At 43.1% G+C, this 22909-nt stretch overlaps 1 protein-coding gene across 1 annotated transcript; it reads right to left on the bottom strand.

The window, feature by feature from the left end:
• Positions 1-5207: 5207 nt before the first annotated feature.
• ATP6V0C (ATPase H+ transporting V0 subunit c) lies at positions 5208-21462 on the bottom strand. Its single transcript, XM_058157097.1, has 3 exons — positions 21038-21462; positions 9060-9243; positions 5208-6165 (listed from the first exon to the last, which is right to left on the bottom strand). The coding sequence occupies exons 1-3, from the start codon at positions 21114-21116 to the stop codon at positions 5958-5960; spliced, it is 471 nt and encodes a 156-aa protein (XP_058013080.1). The 5' UTR covers positions 21117-21462; the 3' UTR covers positions 5208-5957.
• Between the last annotated feature and the right edge of the window lie 1447 nt (positions 21463-22909).

The following is a 22909-nucleotide window of genomic DNA, read 5'->3' as shown; positions in this document are numbered from 1 at the left end:
ATATGATAGAACCCAGAAATTTGAAGGTTTCTACTGTTGATACTGTGTTGTCAAGTATTGTGAGAGGTGGAAGTATGGAAGGGTTTTTCCTAAAGTCTACCACCATTTCTACGGTTTTGAGTGTGTTCAGTTCCAGATTGTTTTGGTTGCACCACAAGGCTAGTCGTTCGACCTCTCGTCTATATGCGGATTCGTCATTGTCTCGAATGAGACCAATCACTGTTGTGTCATCTGCGAACTTCAGTAGCTTAACAAATGGATCATTGGAGATGCAGTCATTGGTATACAGAGAGAAGTGGGGAGAGCACACAGCCTTGGGGGGGCCCTGTGCTAATTGTACAGGTATTTGATGTGATCTTGCTTAGCTTCACCTGCTGCTTCCTGTTTGTTAGGAAGCTTGTGATCCACTTACAAGTCTGTTCCGGTACCTGTAGCTGGTTTAGCTTAGTTAGAAGAATGTCTGGAATGATGGTATTGAATGCTGAACTAAAGTCTACAAAAAGGACCCTTGCATAGGTCTTTGGAGACTCAAGATGTTGTAGGATGTAGTGCAGAGCCATATTAACAGCATCATCTGTTGATCTATTTGCTTGGTATGCAAATTGCAAGGGGTCTAAAAGCGGATTCGTGATGGTTTTCAGGTAGGAAAGCACTAGCCTTTCAAAGGTTTTCATGACTACAGATGTTAGAGCAACTGGTCTGTAGTCATTCAGTTCCTTGATGGTGGGCTTCTTCGGCACTGAGATGATGGTAGAGCGTTTGAAGCAAGAAGGAACATAGCACATCTCTAGTGATTTATTGAAAATATGGGTGAAGATGGGGGCCAATTGGTCAGCACAGACTTTTAGTGGTTACCTTTTGGGCTATTTTGTTGTGTGGTTAAATATGTGCTGCGAACATAGCTTGTTCCATTTTACGGATGATGTTCAGCTTTGCCTGGGGACCAGGTTATATTTTAATAAATGACACTCTTAAGAAAAGCTGTTGGATTATTATTTTATTAAATGGGGCCCATAGGCATAAATGCTTATGGTCGTCTGCCTTCATGCTCTCCAATCCTTGAGGTGCAAGAAAAAGTGGAAAGAATTAGGAACTGGTTCAAGGACAATGACTGTCAAAAGCCAAATACAGGCTGGCTTTTGAGCTGTAGCATATGCTTCTGATGTTCCTTGCATCTTGTCCCAGATGCAGCTGTCAGTCTGCAGATTTTATCGATTAATTCACATCCTTATACTTAAAAAATGTACGCGTCATCCATTTCCTTCCCCAATAATACTGGGCAGTTTTAAAAGCTGCGATTTAAAAATCCATAAAGACATTTTTTTTTAGTTCCTCCTTAACTGTATAAGGAGAGGGGTTATTTTAATTTGGCATACTGTAATATGAAATGAGGGACGCGGTGGCCGAGTGGCTAAGACACTGAGCTTGTCGATCGAAAGGTCAGCAGTTCGAATCCCTAACACCACGTAACGGAGTGAGCTTCTGTTACTTGTCCCAGCTTTTGCCAACCTAGCAGTTCGAAAGTACGTAAAAAATGCAAGTAGAAAAATAGGAATCATTTTTGGTGGGAACAACGTTCCGTGTGCCTTTGGCATGGAGTCATGCCGGCCACATGACCACGGAGACGTCTTTGGACAGCACTGGCTCTTCGGCTTTGAAACAGAGATGAGCACCACCCCCTAGAGTCGGGAACAACTAGCACACATGTGCGAGGGGAACCTTTGCCTTTAATATGAACTACATTATGCAACATGCATTTGTTGAAACAGGTTGTGTTGCTTTTATTGTCATTTTGGTGAAGACCCTGCAAGATGTATGGTTCTGACAGTTAAGAATCTATTCCTAGCAATTAAAGTGCAGAATAGGTACTGAAAAGTGTGGGTTTTTTTCTTAAGTGTTGCTGTTTTCTACATCATGTCTTGATTCACAGGTAACACTAAGTCTTAACAGACGTGTTCACACATCACACTAAAGCAAGATTAGTAAGATTGCAGTATTTCTTCCAACAGGAAGGATGAATTCAGCCCAAGTATCCTGGAATTGAAATGTGGACTTTTATAATGCTCAGTAGAAAGTGTAGCATGTTAACAACGTGAAATTATCTTGTTTTGTGTTGTTTCATGGTGGCCGAGTTTAATATGTGCACGCACAGTTCGGAGAACTCCTAAAATGCTTTTTGAAGTACACACGTATCCATTTCATTTCTTCCCTCCCTGAGGTGGTGGAGAAAAGTAGAACAGAGAACGCACAAATAGAAAAATGATATGTGGATCAATCAATTCAGTGGCATGAAACTAGACACGTTGGGGATGGGGGAGGTGGGAAAGGAAGGAAGAGATAAGAGAGAACACAGCCCTGTGTGGGTTTTAATAACATCTTAATTTATTCTTCGGGACCAAATGTCCAATTTAATGCCAGGCAGTTCCATCACAACACAGATTTTGTAGGGTTTTGTTTTTTTTTGAAATGAGAAAACAACTACAAAGCATCAAAGGCGCATAACAATAATACAGGCAAGAGTTTCCCGCTGCAGCATTGCGTCAGTTTGAGAATGACTAGCAAAAAACAACTGGCTCCGAGTTGGTTTGAGAAAAGCTCGGCCCCATCCTCAAAAGGGTTTCCTAATCACAGACCTGCATATTAATCAAAACTTCTGACATCCTTGTGACGAAGGCAGCAAGGACAGGAACCACGATTGGCTCGGGAAGAGAGAAGCTGCAAACCGAGCAGCATGCTAATCGGGTTTGGAGCCTCAACGGCAACAATTTCCCTTCCTTTTTTCTCTTTTGCTTCAGCAGAGTGTTTTTGAGGGAAATGAAACCATACCGACCCATCTCCGTTTCTCTTGCAAAGCAAACGGGGAGGAAAAAAAAAATCCTCCGAATTACCTGTCTGTAATTTGCTTGAAAGGGTTGTTGGGATGATGACTCAGATGGTTTCCTACGGGCGGAAGATTTATTATCATTACTTGCCATTTTCACAGAAAAACGTACTAAGCGAAAAGCAGAAAGGGGTGAATCTCTGCTTCGGGATTCTTGTTTTCCAAAAGCAAAAAGCGCAGGATTTCTCTTTGCTTTATGCTAAACTCCCCCAGCTGTTAGCAAACACATCCTTGCCTGCCTGCCTGCCGAACCCAGCTAGGACAAGCAGATCATGAGATCATGCAAGCCAATCTCTTGGCCGGACTCCAAGTCACGAGGCCCAACGTGAATCATTGAGCAACAAGGAACAGATCTGGATGTCCACTGATAGGACTGTTGATTTTTGTTTTGCCTTATCCTCGGGGGCTTTCTCGCATTAAGACTAAGAATGCGCATCCCAGGATAAATGGATGTCGGGAAAACACCACCAAACTCAGCAAAAACCACATCAAAATAAGGAACTAGATCTAGGGGAGTGGAGCAGAAGTATGAAAGCGAGGCTGACTTGTGACTCGACACACATCCTCTCAAACCTAAAATGGGCCTCTGGCAGTAGGAACACCAAGACGTGTGTTAGAATATGTCTCTCATTTACCTGCAATAGGTAAATGCTGTGAATTGTGTCCCAGATGGATCTCGGAAGGAGATCTCTGGGATTGAACTCCCTGTGGAAGATGAGGCGCTAAGAGAAAAGACTAGGTTAAGTTTCCTTCCCAAGCATTTTAGGTGACCTCGTCCATGATTTTTATTTCTTCTTCTCTTGTTTTGTTCCCCTTTCTCCTTCCTTCCCCTTCTTCTCTGCAGGGCTGACTCACTCTGCAGCAAGACACATTCTGGTGTAAAATGAAAAGTGGAAGATCCGTTCAAAGCCTCCACCCACCCCCTCCTGCAGATCTCTCTGCCCCAAGCCTTTTTTTTTTTAATGAAAAAAAAAAAAAAAGACAAAGAGTCACAGAAATGGGATGAAGGAATAAATCTCCAGCTGCAGCCCCCCCCCCCTTTCAAGTGTTTCTTTGGCCAGTCGAGGATGGTGCTCAATCTATTTCCATCCCTGAAGCTTGCGAAGCCGAGGGAAAACCGTGAATGAGTCACTGGGTTGTCCGTGACCTGAAAATCTAGGAAATACCAGGAATATACATAATGCAGGGATCTGATTCCTCCTTTGTGGGCTGCGTGGCTGGCCCGACTGGGGAAAGAGGGAACTGCATAGGATTCTCACAGGAGACGTCAGGCCTCACCGGAGCATTATGGCTCCTGCCTTGAGCATCACTCTTCCCGTTCTTTATTTTGGTGCATGATTTTTATTATTTATTTGTATCTTATTTGTTTTACAAATAATTCAAGGCGGCGAACATGTTTTCCTCCTTCTGTTTTCCCCACAACAGCCCTGTGAGGCAAGCTGGGCTGAGAAGAGGCACTGGCCCAAGAGCATTCGGCTGGGTTTCATACCTAAGGTGAGACTAGAATTCACGTGTCTCCTGGTTTCTAGCCTGGCACCCTCACCACTATCTCAAAACTGGCTCGTATAGCCTTATGAAATGCTATTTTTTTTTTCCTGGAAGTATAATCCCCCTAAAAGGATCTCTGCCTCTTTCTATCTCATCCAACAGACAAATTCCTGCACAAGTGTGCAGAAAACAATAATTATTTTTGTTGCGGTAAGCAAAAGGAGAAAAAAAAAGCACTGTCCACGATGTTAACACTGAATTAAGTGTGTACCTGGCAAGAGAGCTATGTATTTCTTGTGTTTCAACAGTTTTCCAAATTAAATTTGATGGGCTTGAGAGCCAACCCTTTATATATAATTGGCTCACCCTATTTGTACTGACACTGACCAGGTGTATAGACACAGAGCAAACCCCACTCCCTTCTAGCACTGATGATGTTATCTAGTTGGGTAATAAAATGTCTGTAAGAACACCACTAACCTTAGCACCAAGGAGCCCATATTAAAAGCATTAAGAGGCTCGGCTTCATCAGCTTTTTTATTTCCTAGTTTGGTTTTCAGAACCTATTTTAGCCATACGAAGGATTTACTCTGACGGCTGGGTTTGTTCAATACCGCCAACTCCAAATTAACCGAATTAATGGGCCGAATTCACATAATCTGTTCATGCCCCGATATGTTCAAGGCTAAAACTAACCACGTTTCCCCTAGTTCTGACATTTATGACTGACCAGTTTCATTAAAAGGTGGTGGAAGGCTGTGATGAATGGTACAGGGGTTTGGAAACCCCCTCCCCCCGCCTCTCAAGGCAACTCACAAGACACACCGTGCGACCATGATACAGTGGAGGAATTTTTTTTTTTTTATTACCTGGAAACGTATTACTGCAAAATCCAACACTGGCTGCACAACTTTTGGATGCCAGAGAAGAGCATACAGCTTTTACTACTTGGGAACACAGGAGTGTCTCAGACGTTTTTTGCTGTTATCTGTATAAACACAAACAGTCTCACACTCCGATACCAGGACACGACAGCAATCGTTGAGAATCAAATTACATCCAAGGATTTCTCTGCACTTAACAGTTAACCCCACAGTGTAGTAATCTATCTATGCATGAGATTAATATATATATATATATATTTTACGTGTGTGTGTGTGTGTGTAGAGAGAGAGCGAGAGAGAGCATGGAAAATTGAAAACTCTTGTTCCATTATGTATGAACATGTCAAGTCTTATAAATAAAACATCCAATGGAGAGAGAGAGAGAGAGAAGGGGGGGGAAGTTACCATTTTCTAGTTTATATTTATACATAAAGGACTCTAATGGCAAAAATGGATGGAAAACAGCAAAGGAGCTTCCCCCCCCCCACAAGCCTCGCGGGAAAAGGCTTGTGGCAGGCCCTCGTTGCTTTTCATATCAAAGTACACAGAGGACAGACAAGTCACATACATTGCGCAAAATTTACAAGAGATCAACTACCAAACTGATGACAACTGTACACATTGTGGAGAGACCATATATTTTTTTTTTTTCAAATTCTGGAACTTTTAAGTTTGTTTTGTTTTCCATCGCGCTCTGCGGGCCGTTACCCTTTTGTGGAAAGGATGAGGCCAACGATGAGGCCGTACAGCCCCAAGACTTCGGCGAAGATCAAGATCAGGATCATGCCCACAAATAACCTCGGCTGCTGCGCCGTCCCCCGGACGCCTGCGTCGCCCACGATGCCAATGGCAAACCCGGCGGCCAAACCGCTGAGGCCTACGCTTAGTCCAGCGCCCAGCTGAAGGAAGCTCCTGGAAGGGAAGGGAAAGGAAGACAAGCTGAAGGGCACATTGGAAACCACCCGCTTCAATCAGGGAAGACTGGCTGCTTTCTGGAGAAGAGGAAGACACTGACTTCTGCTCTGGAAGTCAACTTCCTCTCTCCCAAGACCTTGGTAGAGCAGCCTCCAGCCGCAGAAGACCTGGTTGAAAAGAGGACCCAGCTCGGAACGCCTTTTTTTAAAAGCTGGTGTTCTGACCCAAGCTTCCCAAGAGCATGATGCAAACCCCTTGTCCCGACAAACCCCGCTTTTTTTATTAATTTACTGTGAATTCTTCTCATTCACATTCAGCAAAGTCTATCAAGGGTGAATTTACAGTCACGGACCTTATCTGGCTTGGAGGGCTGCTAGGCCGGTATCTTCAAAACTTGGCAAGGAGTCACGATAAGCGAACTAATTGTCTCCTGCAAATTCCACTCCCTTTTTGCTTCTCTTTTATTCCCCATGGGAGGGGCCATTCATCATCCACCTGTGGCCTTATGACCATTGTTCTTTAGCTGTTCCCTTCGTTTGGCAACTCTCCATATGCGCACACTGGGAAAAGGCTCCAGCTGTTCATCTGCCTCACTGATGTCCGAATGCAGCTGATAACTGGCATCTGGCTCTCTCTCTGCCTCCCACGCATCAGAGCCTTCCCCAGACTGCAGGACTCGCCCATGTTCCTCCCCAAAATCCTTACTGTCTGAATCTTCTGCCAGCTCTGCTGGCAGGCCACTACAACTGGGCTGTTTTCACCAAGGCCAGCCTAAAACCTCCCTGCAGAGTGGGCTCATGTTTACTCTCCTGTGACAATAAAGTGCTGGTAATTAAAAGCATCTCAGAGCTACATTAACTGTGCTCAGCAGAACCCAGGGCACTAAATATATGCTGATGCAGCGCTCCCAATTATGAAGAATTACATGGCAAGATGACTGACAGAATATTCAAAACCCCTTAAGGAGCAAACAATAAAGCAAATCACATTTCGGAGATTGCCACAGCAGGGCACATCTCATAAATGTTAGGACTCTCTGCTGACTTATGTATTTACATGGTAGTTCCTCGGCAAACTAGTTGCCAATGCATTGCTACTTTGGATTTACTTCTGGTACAACAGATGCAATTGTACCTGAGCCTCTGCACACAAACACTGAGTTCTTACAATGTGTAGCAATGGTTTGTTCAAAGAAGCCAACTTTAGGCTTACAAAGAAAGTCATGAACTAACTTAGCCACATTATGGTTTTGCATCTAAGGGAGGTGGGCGGTTGAAAAATGTGAAACAAATAAATATTGGGTGGACCTCTGATGGGCTCTCCGAGGCAACAAGAATGATAGTGACATATGGAGCTGTGGTGGCGCAGTGGTTAGAACGCAGTATTGCAGGCTAACTCTGCCAACTGCCAGCAGTTTGATTTTCACTGGCTCAAGCCTTGACTCAAGCCTTCCATCCGTCCGAGGTGGGTAAAATGAGGACCCAGATTGCTGGGACCAATATGCTGACTGTAGACTGCTTAAGAGAGGGCTTTAAAGTACTGTGAAGCAGTATGTAAATCTAAGTGCTACTGATATCTCATATTCAACAAGTTTTATGCCACTGGCCAAGTCTCATTTTGTCAGGAATAAAACGTTTTGTTCCTTCAAGTTCTTGGCAAGCTATTCTTAGCTTTCCTCTAATGATGCTACCAACCATCCGGCCTTGCATCCATGTACTTTTTTTCCCCTCAACCTTTCTAATTAATCTTCGCTTTTCTAAGACTGAAAGCTACCGTAAGCAATATAGTTATTCCTGAACGGACAGACATGAGTGGGTTTCCCTTGTCAAGTACAGCCCCTCATGAAAATTTAAAGCTGATTGTGTTTCAGCCCATTTTAAGCACACCTGGAAACTTCTGGGCATGTCTAACATAGCAGCAGGAGGATTAGTTTACCAATGTGTTTCAATTAAGCATCAATGAATAATTAAAAGATTTGCATTGGATATCAGTTCTTTTGTTTTAAAGAATTTTGCTTCATGAATGAAAGAAACAAGGAAAGACAATAGAGTCAGACTCAAGTCAGGAGTCAGTTCTGGAAATAAATTCAGGTTTTGATATCCCAAAAGGTGATGAAGAGTCTTTCTAGTGGGATGGGGCCTTCGTCACGTTGCACAATTTTAGGAACACAACACCCAATGCCGGACTGGTAGTCCTCGACTTATAACCACAATTGGGACTAGAAAATTCCAGTTGCTAAGCAAGGCTGTTAAGCGAATTTGGTTTTTCCCAGTGATTATGCTGATCGGAAGCTGCTTGGGAAGGTCACCAATGGGGACCACATGACCCCGGGACATTGCAACCATCATAAATACATGCTGGTTGCCAAGCACCCAATGCTGATCACATGCCTGTGGGGAGATTGCAGCCGTGCAAGGACCAATTATAGGTCACTTTTTTCTGGCTTGGAACAGTTGCTAAACAAATGGTCACAAGCTGAGGACTACCTGAAGATATGGCACTGGGAATCTACAAGCTTCCAGATGTGGATTACAATATTTTTCGGAGTATAAGACGCACCTTACTTTTTTGGGGGGAAAATAAGAAAAAAGCTGATGGATCGACCTCCCAGAATACCCCCAATCAACTGTTCCCAGAGGTGAATTTTAGCAAAAGGTTCATTGGTTGTCAGCTCTGTGCCTTGCTGTTTTTTCTGCCTCTGAAAGCCTCCAAAACAGAGCTTCAGAAAAAAGCCCCATAAGCTGTTTCAGAGGCTTTTTTTCTGAAGCTTCGTTTATGATGCTTTTTTCAGCCTCTGAAACCTCCATGTGAGAGGCTGGGCGGGGCTACATTCGGAGTATCACCCCTGCCGCAAGGGACCTTTGCAGCCCTGCCTTCGCCGAGAAACTTACTTGAATAGCGACATGTCATACGCGACAGAGCTGGAAATCAGGACCGCCACTACCAAGCCATAGATTGCTATGATACCCGCCATGACCACAGGGATGATGGACTTCATGATCAGCTCTGGCCTCATGACCGACATGGCAGCTATGCCTGTGCCGCTCTTCGCTGTGCCGTAGGCGGCGCCCAAGGCTGCAAGAGAGAAAAGGCAGAGGTTGAGTCCTACAAAAGGCCCAACTTTTGTCATGCAACGTACAGGCTTACCCTCTAGCCACGAAGGCATTTGCTCAGGTAAGAGCCTCTCTAAGTGTCCCTTTTTTAAAACCATGCCAGGTCATTTATGCTTGAAATTCCTTCCTTCCATCCATCCATCCATCCATCCATCCATCCATCCATCTTTTATGACCATCCATCTCTATCAATGACTCTGGGCAACTAGACATTGATCCTAAGGACTGCATATATTATCACCTTCTAGGTAACAAGCTTAGTCCAGTAAATATTCCTTTACTGTTTGATAGTGGTACGGATGCAACTTTTGTTCCTTTTGTTTTACAAAGGTTAAGAGTTTGCCATGAGCAAGGTGGGAAGGATTTTGTCACACAGGGAGGCGAAGCTGGGAATTTTTTTTGATCCTGGGAAATGTTAGGAATTTCTTTGATATTAAATATACATTTTAAACACTTAGACCCCAATTTTCCCATTTCCAAAAGCAAGAAACCATATTACTATTTAGAAATTCTGGTCGGGGCTGCAAAAATGATCCTGCCCTTGCTTCATTCACTGAGAAGCAGCATAAATTTGAAATATGTTATTAGGTTGAACTTTCCCTTTCTTTTTCAATACAAACAAAATGGAAAGCAATTTCTGCACCTGGGAAAGATGCAAAAATTTGCTTGCTTATATAACCAACTCAACCAGCTGAGCTTGTTCTCTCCACCTTCAATGAGTCAAAGTCTACCCAAGCACAAGCCAAGATGGACTTATTTGTCCCAGTCTCATTTAGCAATAGTAATTAGACTTATAGACTGCTTCATAGTGCTTTACAGCCCTCTCTAAGCGGTTTAGAGTCAGCATATTGGCCCCAACCTGGATCCTCATTTTACTGACCTCAGAAAGATGGAAGAATGAGACTACCTCAGGCCAGTCAGAATTGAACTGTGGCAATGGGCAGAGTTAGCCTGCAATATGGTGGCACCACCATTTAAAGAAAAAGCATGTGATCGAATACCATCCTTCACTGTGGCTCTCAAAATGCCAGTTTCGATTCTGAAGGCTGGAATGGGGCGATCACAAACAAGAAAGGCATAAGAGGTAGAACTGGGAGAGCAGAAAGCTGTCTTTCTGCTGTTGCCCAGGCTGGTTTAGCAGTGAGCAAAATTAACAAGGATTCTGGCTTTCCCTCAAAATTTGAGAACAGATACTATCATGACAAATATTTGCTCCTGGGAGAAAAATAACTCAAGCAGATACTTAGCAGGGCACTTTGAGGTTTGCTAGTAAAGATGTTGTGTGTCACTTTGTCTCCTTCATCCCTTCCTTGCAGTTAAATTCTTCACTAAAGACAGTAATAGAAATGAGCTGAATCCTTGCTGACAGTGGCCATGGGACACCCTGCAGGAGGACATTTTGCTTGTAAGCATGCCAGGACCACAAGTGTGCAAAAACCTAGGATCGGGGACTGTACAATGGCCACCCTCCTAAATTAGGCATACACTATTCCTTGACTCTTTGTTCACTCTCTTAGTACCCTAACTAACTACACTGCGGATTCTCTGCAGGTGAGGCTGTGTGCTACAGAAAGCAGGGACGTAAACAAACTTCTAAAGGCACAGGATTCTATTCATGCTTCTTTTCTAGAAATTTATTGCAGAACACGGTCTGTTATCTTTGCTTTGCTGCGTCAACAGTCCCAGAACAGACCAAAGTCCTCTCACAATGGAAAGTTCTCTTATTGATATCTCTAGTCCTTGACCTAGCCACGAGTAGGTTTACACCTTCCAAGGACAGGGCTACTCTTTGTGAAAATCAAAGCCCCATCAGAAAAGGTGAAATTTTAAGCAAAATTGCGTCTAACGCAACTATTCTGGAAACATAATGAGAAATGACTGTGTGGGCCTATTTTTTGAGAGTCTGCGTTTGCAGGCTGGCTCACAGGTTAAAGTGATGTTTCATTTCTGTTTTCACATACTAAAAAAAGTAGGTAAGCGATGCACACATACTTGCTCGGCACAGTTCTAAATACGGGATTGATCATTTTCGAAGCCTGCAGGCCATCTTAGCCCCTATCACCCGATACCCGAGGATTCGCAACAAGCTAGTTAAGAGTTTGTACCTGTTTGCCCAGCAAAACCAGGTGACCTGCACTTGCTAAACCAGTTCTTTCTTGACCATGTAGCTGCTCAGATAAATCATATATGTAATTGCTACAACCAGGTCCATGGCTACAAGAGATACTGGACAGTTGAGACTGTCTCCTTGTTTCTGTGAGCATCACATGGAACTCACATGGAACTGTGAGCATCACATGGAATCCTTTTTGATTCCAAACTGAAAGCAAGAACTACATTTCCAGCTTAACTGAATCGGTATTTGTTTTTATAGAAGGCCAAGTACACACAAATAATTTTAATCGTTCCTTTCTCAGGAACTATCATGGGGGTAGCCATCTGTTGATGCCTTGTCTAAATAAATGCCAAATGAATAGTTATGGATCAAGGGACTAAAAATTGATCACTTTAATCCAACGGAGACTTCCAAGAAAATCCCCTGTATCCATCTTTCACAAGCACCATAAAATACTTTTAAAGGGTGGCAGGGATCAGTTTTCACTTCCTATGAATGACTCTTGGGCACACATAGTATCCTCAAGTATTCCCCCAAATAAAAATGTCACTAGAGGGTTGGTATTGCCACTTTACATTCCTTCTTTTTCAATAGGCACTGCAGGAAACACATGGAGGGTATCTTTTGTACTTTTAACTATAGTTTTAAATGTGGCCTAATGGAATAAGTTTTTTAAATGTTGTTTTAACATGTATTTATTTTATACTTTATGTTTTATAGGGCTGTAAACCGCCCTGAGTCCTTCGGGAGATAGGGCGGTATAGAAATTTGAATAATAAATAAATAATATAAAATCCTAGGGAACTGAGATCTAACCTCACTGGTGATTATTATACCCAGCTTATGAGATAAAAATATATCTTAACCCTAACTCAAACAAGTAACTACTTGCTGCTAATTCAAAACTTAAAAACTCATCACTGGGTATCAACTTGTAACAAAAAGAAGTGAAGTCCAAGACATTTGATATATAGCACATATGAGCATTCCGTTTAAGTCCCAATGAAGCTTGCAAATTCTTGCATCACTGTTGTGAAAAATTCACATAACCCGATTCTAGATCTTATTACAATTTGACAACTTTCTTAAAAACTATTCCCCCCCTTGATGCATTGTATTTTGTGAAACAGTCATTGTTAGTTTGCAGACCCCTGATTTAGCCAATGAGATTTGGTTGATTACAGTGGGATCAACACAAAAAGTGATTTATTTTTTTTTAAAAGGGTGGCTGAGGTCCAGAGAGCCACTTGTAAGTTCTCCTCAAAAGTTTTAGTATGCCTGGTAAGATTTGGCTTTTTCAGCCTATGAATAAAATGTTATTCCATATCACAAATTCGCATTGGTGTACACAGTGGCCAAGCCCTCTTTAAGCATGAGGAACTACAAATAGATCTATCAACTAGTGACATTTAAATCTCAGTGATATTGACAGCCATTCATCTGAATGATTAGGATTATCTGCTATAACGATGAACCCCGTAATTCACCTGTCAGATAGAAAAGGAATAGTTTTATATTCATTTCTTAAATTATAGGTAAACTGTTTGTTGACTACTCTCAATAAAGGCCAATTGCAGCAACTAGGAGAAAGATATGTCAAAGGTTTTAGCTGCACTTCAAGCATTCGCTTGGCAAATATAGGAAACTTAGAGCACAACTTAATTTCCACTTCCCAATTTCAGATGTAAAGCAGCAGTGCCTAAATGGCACCTGCCAGCTTTGCGGGCTGCTAAATAAAACATACAGTAAATTAATACATAGGGAAGGTGAGGGGGCGGGGAGAGTTCCTGTTGAATTGATAGAGGGAAAATTTAGTTTTGGAGGTTGATTGAGACTCGTAACATACAATGCTTTCGAATCATGAAAGAAAACTATTTTGCCAAGCTCCAGAAAGCTATGATCTGACCGAGGGACCACAATTTCACACAAGAGGGCAAGGCGATCTCAAATCTTTGTGTCAAGTCACTAGAGAGTATATTTCACAAGTGATACTCCAGCAGAGATCAAGTTTGTGCTACTTGTGAAGTTCTCACAGGCTACCTGAAGAAATTAGTATCTCCTGGTTGAGCAGGAGCGAAAGAGGACCTTCAACAAGACTCCATCCTTAACATTATAGGGAGACAGTATCAGGGTGAATAAAAATCGATTTTTTTAATAAATCCAAAAAACCCGGATTTTTTAAATTTAAATCTGATTTTTTAAAAAATTAAATGTGATTTTTTTTATTTTTATCAAATTTATTTTAATGAAATGCTTTTGAAGTAAAAATCTATCTAAAGATAGTTTTCTATTTAAGATACGTTCATAATCTAGTTTATTCAGCATAAAATGGAGCTTAGTTATTAGCATGAGGCTGTATATTCTGCAATATTCGGACTGCTGTTGAGTCAACAGCAGGTCAGAGGAGGAGCCGCTGCGGGACAGTTGCTCTTTAAAAATTATGATTTAAATTGACTTGATTTAAATCAAATCTGCCCTGATCAAAAAATAACCTATTTACCGGTACTTTCATAGGAAACCTGTCATGGCTGAGCCTGTTCTTGTTCAATGGCACAAGGTGGAATGCAAAAAGCAATTTGTTCCCCAGTTGTCACATAAACAGACTGTGAATCAGAAAGCCACAGGTAGTTTTAAGAATGGATACCTTAAGCACACACCTGATTCTCCAATCCCACAGGTAAGTGCAGCACATGTCCCATCCTAGCTGCATTTATTCATTCTGTTCAAATTCTAAAGAAGGACATTACATAAAGTATCCATTTTTATACTTTTTAGCCCCTTTGAAACTGGTGATTCAGTAACAATACATTTTGCCAAATGTTGCTATGCAGCACTTTTTTAATTTGCGTATTAATCTGGGAAGTGCTACTTTAGACAGCACCCAAAATTGAGGATTAAATGAACTGTGGTCTGTCTACATGCTAGTCTACCAGTTATGGCAGGATTTCAAATGTTCCTCTCTCTAAATTGGTGTGAGCAGGAATTGGAAAGAAGGGGAAAAAACTGCTTATTCGAAAACTGCTGCTTAAGCTGTTTGTATTTTTTTTAACTATGGTGTGAAAGAAAAATAGAAAAGCGTCAACAGAAAATATAAAGCAGGAAAACAACTAAACCTTGTTGTAATGAAGATTTTAAAAAGATACTTTCCCATCAGTTCAGTCTTTGCACAATTTTTTTAAAAAAAAACCAATACAGTACCATGCTCTGCGTTCTTGGAACAATACTGGTTTCGTTAGAATGGCTGACAAGCATGAAAGATGTAGAGAAGACTTTCAGTCATTATGGTGACTCTGCTTAAGAGTACAGAAAATTAAGACAATACGGCTTATTTCAGAAATGAATCAGGAGTTTTATCCTTTTCCATGATCCAGCAGTTTAGTCAGCATGTTCTTGCTCAGAAGCTGCCACAATATTTCCCATCAGGTTTGAGGGACACTCATTGGAAAAATATAGAAAACGGAACTGTAATGCCACCCTCTACCGAAAGTCAGTGGCCAAAAAATAAATTGGTTATCCGGCTTTATAATTCTCAAGATTCAAATATAAGCAAGCTTACTCTTTGGTCAGAGTTCACACAGAGAGATGGGCCTAACCCCAACACAACTGTGTTTATGGGCCCATATTCACCATCTTTAGCTTAAGCACATTCATGTAAGGTTATCCAATAGGCAAGCTACTTTGATACACAGGGAATCAAGAAATGGTACCATTAGGTTACTACTTATTGGTCTTTATTAGTGTCTTTGACCCCTTAGGTAGCATTTTTTTATCCAAGTACCATCCTATTTTTTAAAAAAAAAATGCCTCCAGGACTAATCAATCTGATATAGTAAAAAGTTAAATATAGTATATAAATACTTCTAAAATGTTAAAAGTTTCAGTGGAATCTGTGCTTCAACGTATTAACACAACTCTGCCTCCGAACTCTGTGGGAATGCTCAAACGGAAGAGCAGTGACTATTTATAGCCAGTGATAGGCTTCATACAGCATGTTAAGTGAACACGGTTCTTGAGCATTATTCCTAAATATTCCTAAATATCAGTCTGAAAGGAAATCTTGATTGAATCCCCCTCCCCCTCCCCTTTGAAGCAAGGTTTCCTTCATAGGATTGGGCAATTCAAACTACAGAGACCATCTTTATCTGCTCAAATACAGAATTCCTGCACTTTATGATTGCGCCCCACCCAGACTATCCACAATGCTAACTAGAATTGCAGGCTATTATTGGGGGAAGAGGGGTTAACACCCAACCCATATTTCCAGGAATATATATTTTTTGGCTTCTAGTAGCATTATATTAAATATTAATTCTTTTTTGCCACATATACAATTTAAAACTATTTAGAATTCTTTTTGGGATCGTAAGACTGCTGCTTAATAAATACGTCTTAGTTCTAAAAGCAAAGGGCACCCATGCTGTTGTTCTTGGCAGCTATTTTTCCAAAAATGGTACTTTGAACCAAATGATAATGATGTCAGAATAGAGGAATTTATCTGACTAGATATGTATTTAATAGAATAGGGTCTACTGGGTTTTATTGAATTTCTCAGCCATCAGATTCCTAAAGATTCTTAAGAGAACAATTTGGCATGAATAAGCTGCATGTTATCCAGATGGTTTCAGCAACCATCTGCCCATAGCTACCTGTTTCTAAGACATCGTTCTGAAGAAATGTTGAATCTACAGTTAAATCAGGCCTTTTGAAACTCAGGAAGATAGTGGGTGTGTCATAAATTCCCTTAAGGTATAACTCTTTTAAACAAGGTTTGTGGATTGGACCATAAACTGGTTGAATTCATGCATTTTTTAAAAGAAGTATTTCCCTGGCTAGATACATGCCTTGAATCACCATGAAGTAGACCACATGATGGCCTAATGCAGAATATAGACCTAGTCAATCTACTGATAAGCTGACATAATAAGCCAAAACAGAAAACAGCAGCTTTGCACTGGCAGTTCACGTACAGAAATGGCACTAATAATCACAAAATTTTGCAGATAAGAGGCCTTAGGATGAACCTAATTTCCCAATATCCAATGTTCTAAAGAAGAAAGACAAGCCACCACGATAGCTAAAGATGATTCCAGGTTATATGAATTATCCCAGGCACATGTACTTACCAAACTTGTCTTTCTATACAGAAAGTCACTTTAATCATAACTGCTAAAACTGATGACACAATCACTATTTTGTGATAGAGGACAATTCTAATACCTACCCTAAAATAAGCAAATTGCAATTAAAACCAAAGGACCAAATGCAAAAGTACTCTTGTTCATATGAGATGGACCAACCAAATCTGTGACTCCCAATTCCCTCACTCTTGTCAATTTTTTATTCTACACACTGCCCTGTCATAAATCATGGTCTGTCAACCAAAATGCTTGGGTTCGTACAACAAAGGTGAAACCAAATGCGTCATCTTTGGCTTAGCAGAGGTGTTCAAACTTGGCAATTTTTAAGATTTGTGGACCTCCAAAGTCTTAAAGTTGCCAAGTTTGGAGACCCCCTGACTCAGCATGATATGTAACTTCAATTGTCATGCCATTTCAAGAAACAATTGTGACAGGGATTATGGCCATTTTACTCCTTGGAAATTTGTCACCATTTCCTTCTGCAATGAGAAACATTTTAGTTAGAGCCAAGTTGCAAGGAAAAATTAAATTACTCTGTGGCATTTGACCATCCTTGCTATAATCTAATGAAAGGTGGGGAGAGAGGGAATATGACATTATCCCTTGAGGCTAGAGATCAATTTTGACTGATCGCCTGAAGGTCATTAGTGAAGCAGTGAGCCCTCACAAGATTAGCCAGCAGTGACTAGAATGGTTTCTATGAGATGTTTACTATCATCAGAAATTAGTGTGTATAGGACCGAGATGAGGGTGTTTATACAACACGACTTCTGCATCCACCCTGCTTGCACAGAACAAGGCTTGGATCTGCTAGCAGCAAACTAGGCTCCAATGAGTCATTAAGGCCTATAATAGACAACCACCTATTCTCTTCCTTATGGCCCTCCAAGGGAGAACTCAATGCCATTTTTACCCACCTTATTCACATCTCAAGATTCTCCTACTGGGATGCCTGCCGCAAACAGATTAACTTCTGGCCTGTCAGTGTGAAGTGATTAGGAAGATGAGCATCCAGTACTTGGAAATACTAAGAGTTGCCCAACACAATCAGAAAAAGCTTACAACAGTAGATACAACGGACGTCAGGTAGTCCTTGCTTTGACTTACAACAGTTCGTTTAGTGACTGTTTGAAATTACAATGGCACTGAAAATTGACTTATGACCATTTTTCATACTTACAACCGGTGCAGGTCAAAATGTGGATGCTTGACAACTGGCTCATATTTATGCCAGCTGCAGTGTCCTGGGGTCATGTGATCACCTTTTGCGACCTTCTAACAAGCAAATTCAATGGGGAGGAGCCAGATTCGCTTAACAACCGTGTTGCTAACTTAACTGCAGTGATTCGCGTAAACGTGTGACAGGAAAGGCTGTAAAGGTTGTAAAAAAGGGCAAAATTCACTCAACAACCAACCTGCTTAACAGAAATTTTTGGCTTAATTGTGGTCGTAAGTCAAGGACTAGCTACACTCCATTGTGCATTGCGTTGTACGCATACAACTATCTCCTTAGAGTCCACCTTCCACTACAGTAAAAAAAAATAAAAAGTATTTAGTATTTCTGCACTGGGGATTTTCTGAGGGTGGAGGGGCAGCACCAAAGTAGCAGACAGATGTTCTAGTCTTTAGAAATGGCATCAGAATGAATAGCCTGTCTGGACCCTTGGGGCAGGGCCAATGGTTTCAGTTCAAGGATGCAAGCTGCTGCTATCAACTCATTAATGATAATCCATAAACTGCAAAAGTCAACCTGATGTTTCACTGCTTTGCAAATTATTTCCGTTAACTATTAAGTCGCATGAAAAAGGAAAAGGACATAAGGAAGTTGCATGGCATAAATAGACCTGGAAGCTTAAAGCTTGCTCTTTTTTCACCCTTGCTCATTTCTTTTTTCAATTGCTACAAGGAAATCAATTAAGCTGGTTGGAACAGCAGTAGCAAACACAAAAAGGCCCCATGGTTTCAATGAAGGCAGCTCAAATTCTCATTTCTATCCAGTCACAATGCCTTAGTCAGGATGCCTCAGGCTAGCCACTCTCACAACTAATTTATCCTCACAACACCCCTACAGAGGAAAGAAAAAAAATATTTAAGGATGATTCAAATGCATGTTAAGCTTTGCAGGGAAACATTCTCCTGAGAAGTTGTCAATTGAATTTTATCTTAAATGTAACCAAAAAAGGAAAATGACAAGCTAGGCACAATTTGTATAGTACCTTCAGAATGAAAATGAAAGTTCAATTAAATCTCAGGGCAAATATATTTCACAAGACTGCCATATTTGTAAATATAACTATTTGTTTTAAGGGAGCTGTCTGAATTGTGTATTAACAATACTGACAAACTGGCATAATGTGGTTTGAGCCATGCATCAACCCAGCCAATTCTAGTTTAATAAAGCCAAGGTTAAACTGCCTTAGCAGGATAGGTGAAGACAGCCACTGGGAGGTTTCTTTATCTGAAGCAATAATTTAAAACCGTGTCCACCAATCCCAGTGTTATAACACAGCACACGATTGTAATATTGTTTTAATTTTAGTCAGTCTTCAAGGAAATTTAAAGGTTGTGTACCAACAGTTGCAACATTCCTATCATCCTAAAAAGATATGGGTCAAAGATGTGGCTCCATGTCTTATTCTGGATGAGCCCCAGTTCTGTACAATGAAGTGAGCATAAAAGATAGAACTGAGGCTGCAGAAGTAAGGCCACTAGTTTCATTTTATCAGCGGCTTAGGACTCTTTATTTCATCAAGCAGCCACAAAAATCAAGACTGAATTTCACAGTATTCATTCTTCCAATACCTGCAAGCTTCAGTCACAGACAATTCTTAAGGAATGGGATAGCTCTCACAAGCCTGGCGGCCTACTTTGGGCTATCTCCGTTCTGAAAAGCCAGCCTTCAGATAAGCTCACAATGAAGGAAGGGGAGATACTGCTAGGAAAAACCCTCCTCTTTGCAGCTCTCCTCCTTAATTTGGAAATGCGTTTTCTTGGCCCCATTGGCATCTCCCAGTCTTCCTAAGATCTCAGGAAGGCCAGGTGAGCTGCACAGGACAGTAATGCTCAAGAGAAGAGGTCAAGGGTATATTGCAAGCTTAGCCAAATTCATGGATGTGGGGAAGGCAGCAGAGGTTTCTAAACCTCCCACAGTCACATGGCTGGTCAGGGTTCCTCCATCAGCTGGTGTTATGACATCACCCCCATTCCTCCCCCCCCCTTTCCCATCACCTTTTCCCAAAGCAGCCTATCTCCTTTTCTTCCATCTCCCCCTTTCCCCTCCCTCCAAATTCCCCAGATGAGCCAACCAGACCAGAAAGAGTAAAAAGGACCCCTTCTCAAAATACCTCTTCCCTCCCATCCCCCCCAAGGCAGGAAAATTGGTGTGTTAACAGAAGCAGCAGGCAAGGCTGGTCTGGCTCCAGCCAGACTGGGGTTCCACCCTTCACCTGGGCAAGAACATCTCTGCAGCCAACTTGAGGCCAGCCGGCTGCTTAAATCTTTTTTTTTGGGGGGGGGAGGGAAGGGAGAGAGAAAAACTGGAGCAAAAGACAAGATTCCTTTCCTCTTTTTTTTTATACTGGAGGAAAAAAAGCAAGCAGATGTCACAAGGTGGTGGTGGTGGGGGCAAGCTTCTTAAAAAATGAGATCAATCGTTAAAGGGCATCATCCACCCTCCAAAAAGCCCAAGGCACCCAAATTCCCCTGGGGTGTGTGTGTGTGTGTGTGTTTGGAAACCTGCCTGTCTTTTCCCCTCCAGGAAAGGATCCCCTGCAGGAAAGGGTGGGGGCTTCCAAAGCCAGGGTGGTGGGAGAGGAATCTACTGGATCCTTCCAAGCAGGGTGGGGCTTCCCAAGCAGCAAAGAGAGAGAGAGAGAGGGGGAGAGAGAGAGAGAGAGAAAAGACGACATCGCCCAAAAGCCACTTTTGCCCTTCCCCAATGCGCCAACCTCGCCACCCAGGAACGGCGGGGGTGGCATTTCCCGACAATGGCACAAGACGAGTCTTCTTTTTTTTTTGGGGAAAGGGGGGGGGAGAAAGGATTCTCTCTCTCTCTCTCTCTTTTTTAAATCAAAGCAGCCTTGCCCAGGGTGGCCGCCGGTACTCCAGCTCCCATCATCCCCAGCCTGGCAGGCTGCCACTCATTCCCCACCACCACCAGCTGGGGCAAAAAAAAAAGGGGGGCTCCTGTCGCCCCCTCCCCAAACGGGTTTTTTCTTCTTTAAAAATAGCATTATTTCCCTCTTACACCCCCCTCCCGCGACGACCCCCAATTTGGAGACCCTCTCCAATTCAAAGAGATGGAAGCGGCACCCCCTTATAGAGCCCGGCGGGTCGTGCGAGGGCAAGGCGTGGAGGGGCGCCGACCCCCCCCATGGCAGCAGCCCCCCCCCCCCACCCAAACCGGTGGTCCTTCCTCCTTCCCCTCCCCCACCCCGGTGGTCCTTCCTCCTTCCCCTCCCCCACCGCGGTGCTCCCGGGAGGGGGGGGGGATGGTGTCTCACCGCTGAAGATCATGGCGGCTGGGGCGCCCAGGCCGGCGAAGAAAGGGGAGGACTCGGGGCCGGCCGGAGCAGCGACCATGGCGGAGCCGGGTGAGGGGCGAGGAAGAAGAGGACGACGGTGGTGGCTGTTGTTGCTGCTGCTGCTGCTGAGGCGGCGGCGCGGTCAGGGAACCCGTGAGGGGAGTGAGGTGTTGGGTGGGTGGGGGGCGGGTTGCTGACGTTTCTCTCGGCTTCTCTTCCCGCCCTCGCTGCGCCGCCCGGGAGAACGAGGCAAAGATGGCGGGGACGGGGCGGCGTCAGCGGCCTTGGCGGCGGGGTGTCGACACGACGGCGGTCCCTGAAACGGACGGTTCTCCCCGCTGCGCCCGCCGCGGCTGCCTCTAAATACTCAGCCGCCGCAGAACAAAATGGCGGAGGAGCCCTGCGTCACGTGGCTCGCCGCTGGCTCCGCCCCTCCTCCTCCTCCTCCTCCTTCTTCTACTGCTTTTTTTCCTTCCCTTCCGCTACTCGGCTGGTCGCTTTTTTTTTTTTTAACATGGGATATACCAAAATGAGGCGACGGGGGGGGAAATCAAGAATAGGTCTTTGGGAAACGGGGACAGCCGCTCTGAAAGCTCAGGTGGCGGTTTTTAGGATATAATATATATTCTATAAATGAAGAAAGAGGTTTTATTGGGCTGCTCTCCGAATGATGGAATGGTACGCGGACGCTAGTTGGCTTTCTAAGCTCCCCTTCGCTGCGTCGTGGGTGGTTTCGCCCCGTCAAGGCTCATCGGATCTAGGGCTGAACGCGTATTTTTTTTTCCTGACGAGCGTGATTCAGCGCTGATTAGCATAAAGGGCGGGGCCACCGAGAGAAGGGGCGGGCCTCTTTTTCCTGTTCCTCTTTTCTGGATTTTGCAAAGCTGGCTGGATAATCCGGATATATCAATCAGGATTTAATCGGCAATAGATCAAGATTAGCATGGGTATGATTCATTTCTCTTGGAGCCAACTACGGGAGGAAGATTCTGCAAGCTGGATTCCTGGCATCCTGTTACCTTCCAGATGTTATTTGGGCTGCAGTTCCCAGAAACCCTCCAGCCTGAACATCTGGGTTAGAGAAAGACTAATTTGAAAAAAATTAAACCCATTTACTGTGTCAGAAGCACAGGGTGGGGCTTTGCTTCATTATATTTCCAAATGAACAATGCAACAAAACGTGAGGCCCTAAAATACTTCCAGACAGGTTGCAATTCTGCAGAAAATATTTATTTTTTATTTTATTTATTTATTTGTCAATCATATATAAGATAACAGGGAAAAGTATAAACATAATTTGGATACGTGAAAAGAGTAAGTAAAAAGGAATATTAGGACAGGGATGGTAGGCACGCAGGTGCACTTATGCATGCCCCTAAGAGACCTGTATATGGCAGTCTTTAAATAAATTTGTTGTTGTTAGTTACGAAGTCGTGTCTGACCCATCGCGACTCCATGGACAACGTTCCTCCAAGCCTTCCTGTCCTCTACCATCCTCTGGAGTCCATTTAAGCTTAAGCCGACTGCTTCAGTAACTCCATCCAGCCACCTCGTTCTCTGCCGTCCCCTTCTTCTTTTGCCCTCAATCCTTCCCAGCATGAGGCTCTTCTCCAGGGAGTCCTTCCTTCTCATTAGGTGGCCAAAGGATTTGAGTTTCCTCTTCAAGATCTGGCCTTCTAAAGAGCAGTCAGAGTTGATCTCCTCTAGGACTGACCGGTTGGATCGCCTTGCAGTCCAAGGGACTCGCAGGAGTCTTCTCCAGCACCAGAGTTCAAAGACCTCAATTCTTTGACGCTCAGCCTTCCTTATGGTCCAATATTCACAGTCATCCATTGCAACTGTGAAAACCAT

The sequence above is a fragment of the Ahaetulla prasina genome, chromosome 14 (genome assembly GCF_028640845.1).
Source record: "Ahaetulla prasina isolate Xishuangbanna chromosome 14, ASM2864084v1, whole genome shotgun sequence".
NCBI classification, from domain to species: Eukaryota; Metazoa; Chordata; class Lepidosauria; order Squamata; family Colubridae; genus Ahaetulla; species Ahaetulla prasina.
This window is presented reverse-complemented; position numbering and strand designations above follow the sequence as displayed.

Excerpts from the sequence above, each read along its gene's own strand:
- ATP6V0C (XM_058157097.1), bottom strand. The coding sequence starts at position 21,116 with ATGGTCGCTGCTCCGGCCGGCCCCGAGTCCTCCCCTTTCTTCGCCGGC. Across the intron at positions 9,244-21,037 it reads AGCCGCCATGATCTTCAGCG|CCTTGGGCGCCGCCTACGGC; the intron begins GTGAGACACCAT and ends TCTCTCTTGCAG. Across the intron at positions 6,166-9,059 it reads TATGACATGTCGCTATTCAA|GAGCTTCCTTCAGCTGGGCG; the intron begins GTAAGTTTCTCG and ends CTTCCCTTCCAG.